This window comes from Pongo abelii, chromosome 5, assembly GCF_028885655.2.
Source record: "Pongo abelii isolate AG06213 chromosome 5, NHGRI_mPonAbe1-v2.0_pri, whole genome shotgun sequence".
Taxonomy (NCBI): Eukaryota; Metazoa; Chordata; class Mammalia; order Primates; family Hominidae; genus Pongo; species Pongo abelii.
This window is the reverse complement of record NC_071990.2, coordinates 88,407,473-88,424,294: the sequence shown is the minus strand read 5'-3', so window position 1 is coordinate 88,424,294 and position 16,822 is coordinate 88,407,473. Positions and strand designations below refer to the sequence as shown.

Below are 16,822 nucleotides of genomic sequence, written 5' to 3'. Positions count from 1 at the left end.
CAGTTTTTTAATGGCTTTATTGGAAAAAGAATGTAGTACATACTAATCGGGTCTTTGTTTTGTTTTTGTTTTCTGAGACAGTCTTGCTCTGTCCCAGGCTGGAGTGCAGCAGCACAATCTCGGCTCACTGCAGTCTCTGCTTCCTGGGCTCAAATGATCCCCCTGCCTCAGCCTCTCAAGTACCTGGAGATACAGGCATGTGCCACCATGCCCAGCTAATTTTTGTATTTTTTTGTAGAGATGGTGTTTCACCATGTTACCCAGGCTGATTTCAAACTCCTGGGGCTCAAGCAATCTGCCCGCTTCAGCCTCCCAAAGTGCTGGGATTACAGATTTGAGCCACTGTGCCCGGCAGGTTTTTTCTGCGAAGTGTTTTGATAGACCTAGAAAGACAGTGATAGAAAGCTTTCGTTTTGAAAGATTGAGAATAAAAGCTTCAGTGGAAGTGCCCAGTTGTGAGTATCTTTCCTATTTGAAAAGAGATTCTTCTCTTTGTTAAAGAAGAATGTGAAGTAATAGCATGGGTTAAGTTTGGGCCTCTTGAATAGTTGGTTCATGAAACTAGATAATGGTATTAGGAGTGGGAGTAGGTATTCTCAAGTACGTATCACTGAATTAGTTAACCAGCAATTTGTAGTCCCTGTAGTCCTTGTGTTAACCCTATGCCTAGCAGTGTTGATTCAAAGAATGTTCTCTATATATGTGAAACTACAGGGAATTTCTTGCTTTGAGAGCACCGCCTGCTTTTTAAAAGGTATGAAAGAAAATATTTATTTAAGCCTATACAAAACAATCAGGCATCTTAAGTCTTGACATTTCCCAAGGTTCTTAGAGTTGCTATGGTTGAAAAAAAATGTAATTTCAGTTTTACCGTGTAATTCTGTACCAAATTTTCTTTTTAGACTGTTCTATGACATTGTCATAATGTGTAACATTTCTGACAAAAAATGTGACTCCAACAAGTCGTAATAAATACTGCAATTAGTTTTAAGACTTTGAATAATACTTTTCTGAGGAACTTTAAGTATATTTCTCTATTCATTTTTCTGGATAATGATGAGAAACGTGGATTACATGAATTACAATATTTTAAGTAGCCCCATGTATAAGAATTTTTCTGTTATCAGATATTTGCTCATTGGAAGAAACATTTTAAAGGGTTTCACAGGATTTTTAGAAGAAAATACTTTTTAATAAGAAGTTCTGATTTATTTCCAAAGAAATTGAATTATTTGTTATAGCAAGTTTCTCACATGAGATGATATTGTAGCTGTATTAAGCAGGGAATCCTTGCAGGTAATTTAAAATTCTAGTGGATGTTAGTTTTTCAGCTTTGATATTTATTTTGGGCCTATTAATCAGAATTTTACAGTATAATAGATTTTATAATATTTTTGGTGATGAGGATTTTACAGTATAACAATTTTTGTAATATTTCTTGTGATGGTAGGCTTTGTTGGGTGGTAAACTTTCTAGCACTAAGAAAGCAGCTCATAATAATATACTTTCAGTTTGTCTTGGGGTATAGCTTTTTTCCCTTTAGTTTTTATCTGTCACAAGTGTCATAGGCAGATCATCTTGAGATGTGCTAGTGGCTGTTGTGATTTTATTAACATTGTAATCTTTCCATTAAATACAACTTCTGGATTTGACTTTTTAGGTCTTTTGATGTACCTGGATTTCTTAACATTATTAAAACATTTAAATTCTTCTAGAAGTCACTTGTTCAAACCCTTATGAAACTCATTTGAGTTCTAGATACTGCACTGGCTAGGCAAAGAAGAATAAGAGTCTCTCTTGAGAGACTGATGATAGAGCAGCCACTGTTGATACTTTATTAACTAGCACTTTATGCTTTATCAGTATACCTATTTTCATTTCTTATTAACATTTTTCCACATTAGTATTCATTTCCCCTTTGATAGCCTAAATATTGAAATTGGTTTACTGATTAAATCACTTTTGAAACAGTTTTTTTTCCTTAAGGTGTTAAGGCTTGTTTACTAAGTTTCTGAAATTGTGTCAGTATATGATGTGTATTCTCACTTTGGTTAGCATTCATTTTCATTTCTGTTAATGTTAATTCTTATAAAACTCCCTCAAAAAAATCAAACTAGATGAAATGGTTTGAGAGAGGGACTTGGATTTTTCTTTTGTTTCTTTTTGTCGAACTGATTAGTAAATGAAGAGTAGAATGTACAGTGAAGTTTGAAGAAAGCCAATTTTTCAAACATTACTGTCCCCCTGAACTGTGCCTTTTAATTATGATAGGAGATTGCCTTGTTCCTCCTAATAAAATATGATTACCTAGAAGAACTTTTCTAAGTGGTATACTTGATTTAAAGTATAGAAGATTTTAGTTGCTATGATAGAGAGGGGGACTTGATGCTCACTGTGACAATCTTTCGTAGCCCAGGGTAAAATAGTGCATTATCAGAGCCTGGCATTGTAATTAGTTGTACATGTGTGGAAATACCTATCAACTTGGAATGATTCTTCACTTTTTTTTTTTTTTGAGACAGAGTCATGGTCTGTCGCCCAGGCTGGAGTGCAGTGGCGCGGTCTCTGCTCACTGCAACCTCTGCCTCCCGGGTTCAAGTGATTCACCTGCCTTAGCCTCCTGAGTAGCTGGGATTACAGGTGCGCACTGCCATGCCTGGCTAATTGTATTTTTAGTAGACACAGGGTTTCACCATGTTGGTCAGGCTGATCTTGAACTCCTGACCTCGTGATCCGCCCGCCTGGGCCTGCCACAGTGCTGGGATTACAGGCGTGAGCCACCGCGCCCGGCCATTTCTTAACTTTTAAAACACCAATAAAGCATGCTGGTTAGGTATAAATACCTGTCCTAAGATGAGGCATTTTAGACTCTTGAAACATCCCTTATATACATTTCTGGAGTAACATGAAGGGGTGTTACAATTTTTTTTTATAGCTAGTGATTGCTGTTCAGGGGTCTCATTAGATGAGAGTTATGCTTCATTTTGGTTATTGCCTTTTTCTTTTTTTGAGATGGAATCTCACTCTGTCACCCAGGTTGGAGTGCAGTGGCGCAATCTCCGCTCACTGCAACCTCCGCCTTCTGGGTTCAAGTGATTCTCCTGCCTCAGCCTCCCGAGTAGCTGGGATCACAGACGCCCACCATCATACCCGGCTACTTTTTTGTATTTTTAGTAGAGATCAGGTTTCACCATGTTAGCTAGGGTGGTCTTGATCTCCTGACCTCGTTGATCCGACCACCACAGCCTCCCAAAGTGCTGGGATTACAGGCGTGAGCCACCGTGCCCGACTGGTTATTGCCTTCTTGACAATCCCATTTTTTGAAGTTTCAGTGTATGAAAGTATAAATTATGCATAGTAGTGATGTCTCTATTCTAACTCCTGTTTTCTAAAAATTAACTTTCCTCATTGTGATATTTATTTTTGAGACAAGAGTCTTACTCTGTCGCCCAGGCTGGAGTGCAGTGGCATGATCTCGGCTCACTGCAGTCTGCCTCCTGGGTTCAAGCAATTCTCCTGCCTTAGCCTTCTGAGTAGCGGGGATTACAGGCGTGTGCCGCCACACCCAGCTAATTTTTGTATTTTTAGTAGAGACAGGGTTTTGCCATGTTGGCCAAGCTGGTCTTGAACTCCTGACCTCAGGTGATCTGCCCACCTCTGTCTCCCAAAGTGCTGGGATTACAGGCATGAGCCACCGTGCCGAGCCCATTGTGATTTATTTTAACATTAGATACTAATAGAATTTTGATTAAGTGTAGTAATATACTACTGGAGAGGGTAGTAGATGTTAAGAACTTGGGCCTTGAGGTCAAACCTGGCTCTGCCATGTTCAGGCCGTGTGACATTTCAGAAGACACTGAAGTAGAGCCTCATTTTTCTCATCTCAGGAAATGTGCACATGGTGATAGTAGCATATGCCTCTTAGGGTTGTTGTGAGAATTAAGAGCATTTACTGGCCAAGTGATGGAAATGGTCTCAAGAAGGCAACCTCAAATGGGACTTTTACTGACCAGCAAGTTTGCCTGTCAGTGAATAAGCCTGCCTTCTACAAAAGAGTTGCCATCAAGTCACAGTTTTTTCATTGTTTTTAGTACCAGCACTACTGACATTTGAGCCTGTCCTGTTTTAGTATCATCGAGGATTAAACAATTATTAAAGCACTGTATATAGTGAGGGAAAGATTCCACTTTTCTCCAGAGTAACTTTATCCTCTTGATTATTCCCTATTTCTTCTCTCAAATGGATCTTTGCTTTTGGCTTTATATATTCCCAAGCCTTCCATGAGAAAGTAAAAGAACAAAACATACTCATTTTCCTCCAGCTATCTTCCAGATTTCCTCCACTTCAAAATCAAATTCAAAGAGCTTTCAAATAGTCTGTTTGCTTCCATTTCTTCAGTTCTCAATTCCTGACATGCCTCAAGCAGCTCCTGTCAGGTCATCAATGGCTTCCATGACACTCAATCAGTCCTCCTTTTATTTGACCTTTCTTTCAGCGTTCTGCCTGCTGGCACACTCCTTTCTTTTTGAAATGCCTTTTTCTCCTTTGACTACAATTTCCCTCTACTCCCTAGCTGTTCTTCTTGTCTTTACCTGGGCATTAAACCTTGCAGTTCTTTAGTTCTAGCTTTAGCTCCATGCTTATCTCACTTAATAGCTCCCTAAGCAGTCACATGCCTGCTCCTGACTTCAGTTTCGATTTACGGATGTCTCTTTAATTTGTATCTTCAATTGGTTCAAACAGTTCCTCTTTAGTTCCAGCCATGGGAAATTTGGACTTTTTTTTTTTTTTTTTTAAAGATGAGGTTTTGCCCTGTTTCCCAGGCTGGAGTGCAGTGGTGCGATCTCGGCTCACTGCAACCTCTGCCTCCTGGGTTCAAGCAATTCTCCTGCCTCAGCCACCCAAGTAGCTGGGATTACAGATGTGTATCACCATGCCCAGCTAATTTTTGTATTTTTAGTAGAGACAGTTTCACCATGTTGGCCAGGCTGGTCTCCAACTCCTAGCTTCAAGTGATCTGCCCACCTTGGCCTCCAGAGTGCCGGGATTACAGGTGTAAGCCACCACGCCCAGCCTAATTTGGACCTTTTTATCGTCAGATCTTGGTAGCGCCTTCCCTCCACCACTAGAAGTCAGAATTTTTGTGAAATCTATCGACTTTTAAATGTTCACAACTAATTTACAAAATACATGGGATAAATAAGAGATGTATGTGGACTTCTAATCAGTGTCTAATGGTGTGAGAGGTGGTCTTTTTGTTGTTGTTGTTGTTGAAACCGTCTCACTCTGTTGCCCAGGCTGGAGTGCAGTGGTGCAGTCTCCGCTCACTGCAACCTCCATCTCCTGGGTTCAAGTGATTCTCCTGCCTCAGCTTCCCTAGTAGCTGGGATTACAGGTGCCTGCCATTATGCCCGGCTAACTTTTGTATTTTTAGTAGAGATAGGGTTTCACCATGTTGGCCAGACTGGTCTTGAACTCCTGACTTCAAGCCATCTGCCCACCTTGGCCTCCCAAAGTGCTGGGATTACTGGCATGAGTGACCATGCCTGGCCTGAGAGGTGGTCTTAATTCCTCTTTTTAATAAGTGGTCATGTTGGTAAAGTAAATGAATTGCTTCATCATCAGTCACATAATGACGAATATGAATTTCCTTTTTTAAAGTGTATTAGGAGAGATGAAATAATCATTGTATATAGGTTAATGTCATGTAATGAGTTTTCCTAAGTAGGTCCAATCAAGTTAAATTAATTTGCAGAATATTTTCCTCCTACGGGAGGGGTATGTCTAACTTAGAATTACATTTGATCTTAGCCAAAAGGCTGAGAAGCAATGAACTTAAAACTGCAAAAAGCATTCAGGTGAGGGTGGCAAAATGATTTTAAGTTAGCTTAGGTATTTTCCTACTTGTAATAACCTTGCTGCTAATGTGTTCCTTTCCTTCCTCTCCACTCCCTAGTATGTCCAATAGTAAACCAATCACTTTTTAAAAAATATTCAATTAAGAGTTGTTTTTTTTGTTTTTTGGTTTTTTTTTTGAGATGGAGTTTCGCTATTGTTGCCCAGGCTGGAGTTCAATGGCGTCATCTCAGCTTACTGAAACCTCTGCCTCCCAAGCTCAAGCGATTCTCAGCCTCCCAAGTAGCTGGGATTACAGGCGTCCGCCACCATGCTCAGCTAATTTTTTTTGTAGTTTTAGTAGAGACAGGGTTTCACCATGTTGGCCAGGCTGGTCTCCAACTCCTGACCTCAAGTGACCACCTGCCTTGGCCTCCCAAAGTGCTGGGGTTACAGGCGTGAGCCACTGCCCGTGGCCAAGAGAGTTATTTTAAGCAGGGGCTAGAAACTTTAAGTACGCATAGTTCCAGACGTATAAATGATTTAAAGTAAACTAGGAGGGAACTAGTGAATTCCAGTCCTTACCAGCAGCATCACCTCATAAGGAATGTAGAATCTTAAGCTCCACCCTTCAGAGTCTACATTTTAACAAGATCTGGAGGTAATCTGTGTGTGCATTAAAATTGTAGAAGCACTTGAGAACTTAGGCCCAAAAGGTAACAGTCACTTTGAATCTTCAGCTGAGATTTGCTGTGTTATCTGGTTTTCCCAAGAGTAGTCAGAAGTCTGACTTTATATGTAAAACCACCCAGTTTTTAAATGGCCACAAATTAACATGTTTTTAAGAAAATCATGTCCATGGGGCTGAATTTGGCCTGTTAGTCATCAGTTTTGCAAATCCTGGTTCCAGGTATGCTTTTTTTGTTTGAGACCGAGTCTCACTCTGTTGCCCAGGCTGGAGTGCAGTGGCACTATCTCGGCTAACTGCAACCTCTGCCTCCTAGGTTTAAGTGATTGGGATTACAGGCATGCACCACCTTGCCTGGCTAATTTTTTTGTATTTTTAGTAGAGATGGGGTTTCGCCATGTTGGCCAGGCAGGTCTCGAACTCTTGACCTCAGGTGATCCACCCGCCTCGGCTTCCCAAAGTGCTGGGATTATAGGCATGAGCCAGCGTGCCTGGCCCGGGTATGCTAATTTTTTGGGGGGGTGCCTGAACAAGTTGTCATAGGAGATCGTTTTGTTCTTCAGCTTGATGGTGCTGTACTGGAGTCCTCAAAGAGTCTGCCTTCTCAGTCTCTGCAAGCTGGCTTAGGTTCTACATTTTTACTTACATAATATTTAACTGTATAAAAGGCATTTGTTTATCTTCCCTACAGGAGGAGGAACAACTAGAATCACTACAAGGTCAAATTCTTTCATTTCACTGGTACTGTATAGCTAGTGCTACTTATTTGAAGTAAATTACTCAGTTTGTTAAAACCCTGCAGGTAAATACACATTACATTGCCCCTGTGGCTCTGGTTAATTGGAATAGAAGCTGAACCTTTTGCCTTGGAACCAAATGTTTCTGTAGCATGCACATGTTGGGTTTTGGATTTGGGGCAGTTCAATTTCCCCTTCTTCTCCATTTAATGCGTGGTTTTTTTGTTTGTTTGGTTTTTTTGTGGAGACGGAGTTTCGCTCTTGTTGCTCAGGCTGGAGTGCAATGGCTTAATCTCGGCTCGCTGCAACCTGCACCTCCCCCCGGGTTCAAGTGATTCTCCTACCTCAGCCTCCCGGGTAGCTAGGATTACAGGCACATGCCAGCATGCTTGGCTAATTTTTTTTGTATTTTTAGTAGAGACAGGGTTTCTCCATGTTGGTCAGGCTGATCTTTAACTCCCTACCTCAGGTGATCTGCCTGCCTTGGCCTCCCAAAGTGCTGGGATTACAGGCGTGAGCCACCGTGCCTGGCTTTTTTTTTTTAGTTTTTTAAAGACGGTCTTGCCAGGCGCAATGGATCATGCCTGTAATCCCAGCATTTTGGGAGACTGAGGCGGGAGGATCACCTGAGGTCAGGAATTCGAGACGAGCCTGGCCAACCTGGTGAAACTCTGTCTCTACTAAAAATACAAAAATAAGCTGGGCGTGGTGGCAGGCACCTGTAATCCCAGCTACTCTGGAGGCTGAGGCAGAAGAATCTCTTGAACCCAGGAGGTGGAGGTTACAGTGAGCTGAGATCACACCATTGCACTACAGCCTGGGCAACCGGGCGAGACTCTGTCCCCCCACAAAAACAAGAAAAAAAACCTCAAGGTCTCACTCTTGCCCAGGCTGGAGTGCAGTGGCGCTATTGTAGCTTACTGTAGCCTGGCACTCCTGGGATCAAACTATCTTTCTACCTCATTTTGCCAGTAGCTGGGGACTACAGGGGCAAGCCACCGCACCTGGCTAATTTTATTTTTTATGTTTGGTAGAGATAGAGTTTTCGCTTTGTTGCTCAGGCTCGTCAACTCCGGTCCTCAAGTGATCCTCCTGCCTCGGCCTTGCATGAGCCACCGCGTGCAGCCATGCTTTCTTTGTTATTACTCTGTTTTGATAGCTTTTAAGTTATTTGAGAAAATACTTAAAAGTAGTTAAGAGCTACATAACAATAGCAACAAGGTTAATGTATCCCCTTAGTGTAATATAAGCTGGAGGTGTAAAACTTACATTTACCTGCAGAGTTTTAACAAATTGAGTCATTTCTTTCAAATAAGTAATCATTGGCTATATGTACCAGTGAAATAATAGTATTTTAAAGTGAATTTAAAATGGTATCAGCTCATTCTTTATAGTCCAATAGCTCTTGGTTGGATAAGAATATTGTCCTTAAGATTCCATCAAGGAGAACATAACTGTTTTAGTTTCTGAAGAGACGATCCTGGGAAAATAGCCAATTAATAAAGATGGGTCTCCATAGCAACTCCAAGTTGTGTTTTTTTTTTTTTTTGAAACGGAATTTTGCTCTTGTTGCCCAGGCTGGAGTGCAATGGCTAATTTTGTATTTTTAGTAGAGACAGGGTTTCTCGGAGTTGGTCAGGCTGGTCTCGAACTCCCAACCTCAGGTGATCTGCCCACCTTAGCCACCCAAAGTGCTGGGATTACAGGTGTGAGCCACCACACCCTGCCCAAGTTGTGTGTTTTAATTTAGAAAGTAGTCATGACAGTATCTAGTATGTAGTTCAGAACTGTACATTGCTCTGTTATTTTGGAACAGTGTGTCTTAAGTTTTCTTAATTATGTACAGGTTTCCATGTCATTTGTGTTCCTGACTAGAACTGGCAGACTTTCAAGAACTTTTTTTTTTTTTTTTTTTGAGTCTTAAGTCTTGCTCTGTGGCCTGGCTGGAGTGCAGTGGTGCAATCTCAGTTCACTGCAACCTCCGCCTCCCATGTTCAAGCAATTCTCCTGCTTTAGTCTCCCGAGTAGCTAGGATTACAGGCGCCCACCACCATGCCTGGCTAATTTTTGTATTTTTAGTAGGGACAGGGTTTCATGTTGGCCAGCCTGATCTCGAACTCCTGACCTCAGGTGATCTGCCTTCCTTGGCCTTCCAAAGTGCTGGAATTACAGGCATGAACTACTGCGCCTGGCCCCAAGATTTCTTTTTCAATTCCATTGTTTGAATTGTCTTTCTAGGTCCACTTTCATTTTGTGTTTTCCAAAGATATTCCATGGAGAAATAAATGGTATTCATCTATAAAATGATACAGAGGGGCCCCATACACCTAAACTTAAAACTGTTCGCGAAAACTTAATGTTTGATCTAGTAATGATGTCTGGAGGAAAATAGTAAATCTTTATGGGTCTGGAGCAGAAGTTTCTAGTTTCACATGTCAGATTTTTAGAACTTAAATTTATGGACCCTAGAAAGATATTTTGACACCCCACCTTCCTTCCTTTGTGGTTCTCCTTAAACTTATTTTTAGTTGCTTCTAATTCCATGTTCTTCCCTTTGCTCAGTCTTATCTTGATGCTGTTTGTCTTGCCCCCATCAATTCCATTATGCTTTTTATCCCATAACTGCTTTCTCCTGTTTATATTGTTGACCTTATTCATGGTGTCCAGCATTTCTTAAGTAATCAGTGGCAACTAAAAAGATGACTTTTCTTTCCACATTTACCTTATTTATTTATTTTTTTGAGATGGAGTTTTCATTCTTGTTGCCCAAGCTGCAGTGCAGTGGCATGATCTCAGCTCACTGCAACCTCTTCCCGAGTTCAAGCAATTCTGCCTCTGCCTCCTAAGTAGCTGGGATTACAGGGGCCCACCACCACACCCAGCTAATTTTTATATTTTTAGTAGAGATGGGGTTTCACTCTGTTGGCCAGGCTGGTCTCAAACTCCTGACCTCAAGTGATCCTCCTGCCTCGGCCTCCCAAAGTGCTGGGATTAAAGGTGTGAGCCACTGCTTCCGGCCTCCTAATTTGTTGTTAAAAATATTCCAAAGGAATAGGTGCTGACCTGTTGATACCGCCTAGCTGCTAAGGAGAATTTTATTAGCAATTTTAGTGTCATGTACTAGGTTTGAGAATGAAAATGCTATGAGTCGTAGAACTTGCCAATAATGACTTCCATTTAGCAGTATTTTATGGTAAAAGAGTAAGGTAGTTTTTAGGATTTAGAAAAAGAATATATAGCCATTTGTGTGCTGTAGCTTGTCTTGAAGATAACTCTAGATATTTTGCTCTAAATGGTTGCTGCAAATTCAGTCTATGCCTCATAAGCCAAATAGGAAGGCATATGATTAAAACTGGAATATGCAACTGATAATACAAGTGAAGGTTGGACTTTTTTTTTTCTTTAATGAACTATAAATTGTGTTGGCAAGACAATGTCAGATATTATGTGTACCTTGGATAAAATATTAACTTGCTGGTTTGATAAGAGATGGCCAGATCTAAGTAGCTTAAGACTATAAGTAGACAAGTACTTGACTGATATATGGAAGGCCTTTACCTACCTGGTATGAAAGCAACTCAGGTTAGCCAAGTATCTAGATTGAGCTTAGCAATGTAGTTGTAGAATATTGAATCTGAGGAAATTTCTTGAGTTATCAGCTTCAAGACTGTTTATATCCCTGAACTGAAATAAATTGAGCTTGAGGCTGTTGCAGTTAGCTGTTTGCTACTTGTGCGGTTGAGATCTTGGCCAAGTTAAATTGGACCCTTCACTGCATAACATTGTTGATCACATGTTCCCAGTATTAGAGCATTTGAGGGCACAGTGTGGCTTAGATGACATAGTTGCATCATATTAGATGTAAAAAGCAATGCAGGCAATAGTATTAAAAATTCTTCAGCTCTTTAGCTGACAATATCAAGTGTTGGCAAGGATGTGGAACAGCTGGAGCTGTAATACTTTTATGGTAGGAATGCAAAATGACAAAATCACTCTGAAAAATGGTTTAGCTATTTTATTTTGTAAGAACAAAATAAACCCTTCATTTGCCATATGATTAGGCAGCCCATTCCCACTCCTAGGTATTTATCCAAGAGAAATGAGAACATGTCCACCAAAGACTGGTACTTGAATATTCGTAATAGTCCCATATTGGAAACAGTCTAAATGTCCATTAACAGGAGAAAGGCTAGCTGTGTGTGTATATATACATACATACGATGGAATACTCACCAATAAAAAGGAATTTCTGATTCATGCAACATATATGAATCTCAAAAGCATTTTGCTGAGTGAAAGTAGTTCAGACATAAAAGTCTATACTCTTTATGATTCCATTTATGTGAAATTCTAGAGAAGGCAAAACTATGTAGTAATAGCAGATGAGTGTTGGTGGACTGTATGGGGGGAGTGGTGATAGTGGTGGTGAATTAACTGCAGAGGAGCCCAAGAGAAGTTTTTGGAGTGATAAAAAGTTATTTATCATAGTTACGTTAGTTCCAAAACTACATGTATGTACTTGTCAGAACTCAAATGAATTGTACATTTAAATTGGTGAATTTTGTCATTTGTAAATTATACCTTAAAATTGTTAGTGATGTCCCTAAGTATCTGATGGTATGGAGTTTTACAAAGATAAATTTTTGTAAGTTTTACTGTTTCTTAATTCTGGGTTAGCTTTCATTTGAGGTTATCAAATGAACAAATTGAGGTTGTTATTATACAAGCATTCTTTTGGTACATTTTAGTTGTGCTTTGGTTGACATGTGAAGCAGAAGTAAGACTAAATCTGAGAACAGCTATGTGGTGATGAAAGAACGTATATAAGTCACACAACAGATAAATATTAAGGTCAAGTTACTCCAAACTAGTACCTCCTAAAATCTCTGGTTATAAATAAATTTTATGATGTTTTGAATGGCACTTTTGATCAGGATAATGGTAGCTTTGGACAGAAAGTGATGAATGTGAGTGAAGCTTACTCTCTCTCAGCAAAATATAATGGCTGGGCACAGTGGTTCACACTTATAATCCTAGCACTTTGGGAGACCGAGGAGGGTGGATCACCTGAGGTCAAGAGTTTGAGACCGGCTTGACCAATGTGGTGAAACCCTGTCTCTACCAAAAATACAATTTAGCTGGGCATGGTGGCTCGAGCCTATAGTCCCAGCTACTCGGGAGGCTGACGCAGGAGAATTGCTTGAACCTGGGAGACGGAGGTTGCAGTGAGCCGAGATCACGCCACTGCACTCCAGCCTGGGTGACAGAGCGAGACTCCGTCTCAAAAAAGAAAAGAAAAACCCTTTAGATTGTTGTTACTGAAAAGAGGTCTGTTATTAAAAAATGAGGATATTTGTGTTTATCCTGGTTGATACTGGATGTTACATTAGTTTTATTGGGTACCTCTGGTGAATATTAGGAAACCCATTTATATCAAGGTATGCTTACCATTCAGTAGATAACTGTTTCATGCCAACACTGATAATTTAATAATTTAACCACTGTCACTTGATTGGAATAACTTTGTTTTCAAATTACAAAGTAGTTCAAATAAATGGAAAAGAACTGAAAATGACCATAACCCGTATTAAACAAATGTTAACAAATGAAAAATGTTAAATACAGCTAAAGCACCCCGACATAACCATCCTGAAATTAATCATTATAGACCTGTTTATGTACACATGAATGGGTGATTTTGTACTTAAACCACACATTCGTGTATATATAAACAGGTCTTTTTATACAACAAAATTTACGTAAATGGTATCTTTAACTGGATATGTCTTGCCACTTTTTTTTCAGTTTAAATAATGAAACAGGCAGTATCTAAAATGTTTAAGGAACTTATTTGTCCTCCCAGAGTCTCTCAAAAATTCTAAAAGTTCTTCTCCTAGGGAAATAAAGTGAGAAAAGAGGTAAGTGACAAGATTTTGTAGATATGGTGGTTATCTACGAAAACCACCAGTATTAAATTTTAAAAAGAATTATTGTATGTAAATCTTTAGCTTTCTTTTTTGTGTGTCATAAAGACAGGGTCCCTCTATGTTGCCCAGGCTAGTCTCGAACTCTTGGCCTCTAGTGATCCTCCCACCTTGACCTCCCAAAGTACCAAGGTTACAGGTGTTGAGCCACCACACTTGACCAATATTTAACAGTTCTTAAATTAATGCATCATTGTAGAATTGAATGTTAAGGCTACACTCCACTCTATCAGTCTTTTTATTGCCACCTAAACATTTCATTTTTGTTTAATCTTGCTTTGGATTTTGGTTAGTAAACTTCTAGGGATGTAGTTTCACATTGATAACCTGTTAACTTGGGAGCTATGGAGTATGGAGGTGTAGTGAGGAAGTCTGGAAGGGGAGTGGAAACCCCTAGGCAGGGATTTTCTGGAGGGGCCAGATGGTAATTATTTTGAGTTAGAAATCTTTCTGAAATGAATCATACTGGCCTAAAGGATATGCCAGATATCATTTTACTCATTTGTGTGATTGTGGTTCAAGATAATTGCACTGTGGTATAGTGGTTCTTATTTATTGAGGACCTGTCATGTACCAATCACTTTACGTGGTCTCCCCTCACCCCACCCTCCAGCCCCAAGATTCAGAATGCTGTAGTATTCTTAGGTTTTATTGAGCTTAAAATAATTGGCCATGGCCATTTAATGTATGATGACTTTTTTAGTTCCCATCTACTTTGTCATTTTGTTGACCTATTATCACTTCAGACTGTTGTGTGCTTGAATATACATAATCCCCCAAGCCCCTTCTTATTTATGGGCTTGGAAAAGGCATAAAGGCAGTAAAGGCAGTTGGAAAAGCCTGTTAGTGTAATAGTTCTATGTGATGAATAAATGAGCTTTGAGTTTGGAACTCTTAAGAATCTGAGTAAAATAGGTGTTTTGGTTCACAGACTCCTTGACCATTATTTTGATTGAAAAACTTTATTTTTGCTAGTCAGTGCTCAGCAAGAATATTGAACAGCTGAATTCCAGTTGGTGTCTATGTGCTAAGTGAATGTCCCCATTTATGCTGAAATGAGTTCCTACCAAAATGTCAGTTTTCTGGATATTATTTGAAAGGAGTATTTTGGGTAGATTGGTCTACTAAATAATGTTGGAAAGCCACCCTCTTTTTTAATGTGAAAGTTTTTATCTTGCCAAATTTTAACTTTTTTATTTTAGAACAAATTCTGTACAACATAAAACAAGAGTATAAACGAATGCAGAAGAGAAGACATTTAGAAACGAGTTTCCAACAGACAGATCCGTGTTGTACTTCTGATGCACAGCCACATGCATTTCTCCTCAGTGGACCAGCTTCACCAGGTAATAACATTTCTTGTCATTTACAAAGTTTATTATTTAGAGTGGGAAAAGTCTAATCCAAGTTGTCTTTAGTCATTTAAGCTACTGTATCTCTGAGTTTTAAAAAAAACATTTATACAAGTAATGCATGACATCTTAAAAATTAATATGGTACAAAATAAGGAATTACCACCGGATTCCCGCTAACCAGAGACAACCACCTGCATATAATATCCCCAAAGTGGACATCCTGTAAGTACTATGATTTGTAGCCTTTATTTTAAAAAATTAACAATAGGCCAGGCACGTTGGCTCATGCCTGTAATCCCAGCACTTGGGGAGGCCGAGCGAGGTAGACAGGTCACTTGAGGTCAGGAGTTTGAGACCAGCCTGGCCAACATGGCAAAACTCTGTCTCTACTGGAAATAGAAAAATTAGCTGGGCGTGGTGGCACGCGCCTGTAGTCCCAGCCCCTCGGGAGCCTGAGGCATGAGAATCACTTGAACCCAGGAGGCAGAGGTTGCAGTGAGCTGAGATCGTGCCACTGCACTCCAGCTTGGGCAACAGAGTGAGACTTTGTCTCAAAAAAAAATAATAATAATAATACTATATGCTCCTTTGTTAGGTATAGATGTACCTTGTCATAACTGAACACTTAATGATAGATAATTCAGCTTAGAAGTTTTGCTGGTATAGTATTTTAAGAAATATCCCTGTATACATACCCTGCCTTACACACTTGTCTTATTGGGATAGATTTCTAAGGGTGGATTATTATTATTTTTTGATCCTGTATCTGTTTTTACCTACCTTTTGTTGGGGGGAATGTTTGCAAATAACCTTCCTTTTTTTTAAAAAAAAAAAGGGGGGGGGGCAGGGAATAAGGGGTACTTGAAGCAAAGAGAAAGTTGAAGGTTTTGCTGAAAGAGAGCCATCAATAGTGGCTCTTACCTTTAGTAAAGTTCTCAGCAAAATAGCTTTTCTTGTGACAACAGTTGCCTTTGTTCAACGCTTTCTCTCCTCCCCCTAGCAAGGGAAGGAAAACCTGGCACAATAAAAAAATTTGCGGCCGGGCGCGGTGGCTCATGCCTGTAATCCCAGCACTTTGGGAGGCCGAGGCAGGCTTATCACGAGGTCAGGATGTCGAGAACATCCTGGCTAACACGGTGAAACCCCGTCTCTACTAAAATCCAAAAAATTAGCTGGGCATGGTGGCAGGCGCCTGTAGTCTCAGCTACTGAGGTAGGAGAATGGCATGAACCCAGGAGGCAGAGCTTGCAGTGAGCAGAGATCGTGCCATTGCACTCCAGCCTGGGCGACAGAACAAGACTCAAAAAAAAAAAGAAAAAAATAATCAAAGACCATAACATAGTCAAATAAAATTAGATTAGGAAACATGAACTTGTTCAAAACTAAATACTGCCATGCCCATTGTGGGGGCCAGGTATTAGTGGTTGAAACATAGAGGTGAGGGTTGGGGACTAGACTATATTAGCAGGAAACCAAGATCATTATTTCCTTACTCACTTTACTTAGAAGATCAGTTAACTGGCATTCTTAAGTAACAAAGCTGGGAATGTGAAAGTAAATTAAGATGGCCTTGGATAATTATGGAATAAAGCTGGTGTGCTTTGTTATTGTGGTATGCACAGTTCTAATAAGCATAGTTAACTAGCTCCTGCCGTGCAGGTTATAAGGAGCAAGTTAAGAGAGTAAGTAATATTGGTGGTACCAGGGCAAATTCACAGAGCGAGATGAAGAAACAATTGGTAACAAATGAAGGTGCACTTGAATATGTATAAAATACTTTTAGCAGTATTACAGTAGATGTTATTACTACAAAATATTTTCTCTTTTATAAAAAAAATCCTAATAGGTATAAAAATGCTGAAGGAATATTTGAAATTGACAGATGCTGATGTTGCAGCTGCTTTGGGATTCTTAGTGTGATGACAGTGTAGTTCTATGGTATAGAGTTTTGAGTATAGCATTATCAGCTCAATGCTTGAGCTTATTTTTCCATGCGAATTGTTGTTAACTTAATGGGAATTAGTGGTCAATGTGTTCAGAAATCTTTAGAATCATTTATGCTTCTCCAGCAAAGTAGATTTCAGAATGTCTTTTTTGTTTTGTTTTGTTTTTGAGACAGGGTCTCACTCCATTGCCCAGGCTGGAGTACAGTGGTGAGATCTTGGCTCACTGCAACCTCCACCTCAGTCTAGCCTGTAGCTAGAACTACAGGCACGTGCCACC

The 16,822-nt window shown here is 39.9% G+C and overlaps 1 protein-coding gene across 1 annotated transcript in view; it reads left to right on the top strand.

Moving 5' to 3' along the window:
* The window catches only part of AKIRIN2 (akirin 2), a 28,585-nt gene that overhangs the window by 7,278 nt on the left and 4,485 nt on the right, over positions 1-16,822 (top strand). The window contains exon 2 of the mRNA XM_002817124.6: positions 14,447-14,590. Within this exon, the coding sequence (XP_002817170.1) occupies positions 14,447-14,590 (144 nt within the window). The remainder of the gene's footprint in view (positions 1-14,446; positions 14,591-16,822) is intronic.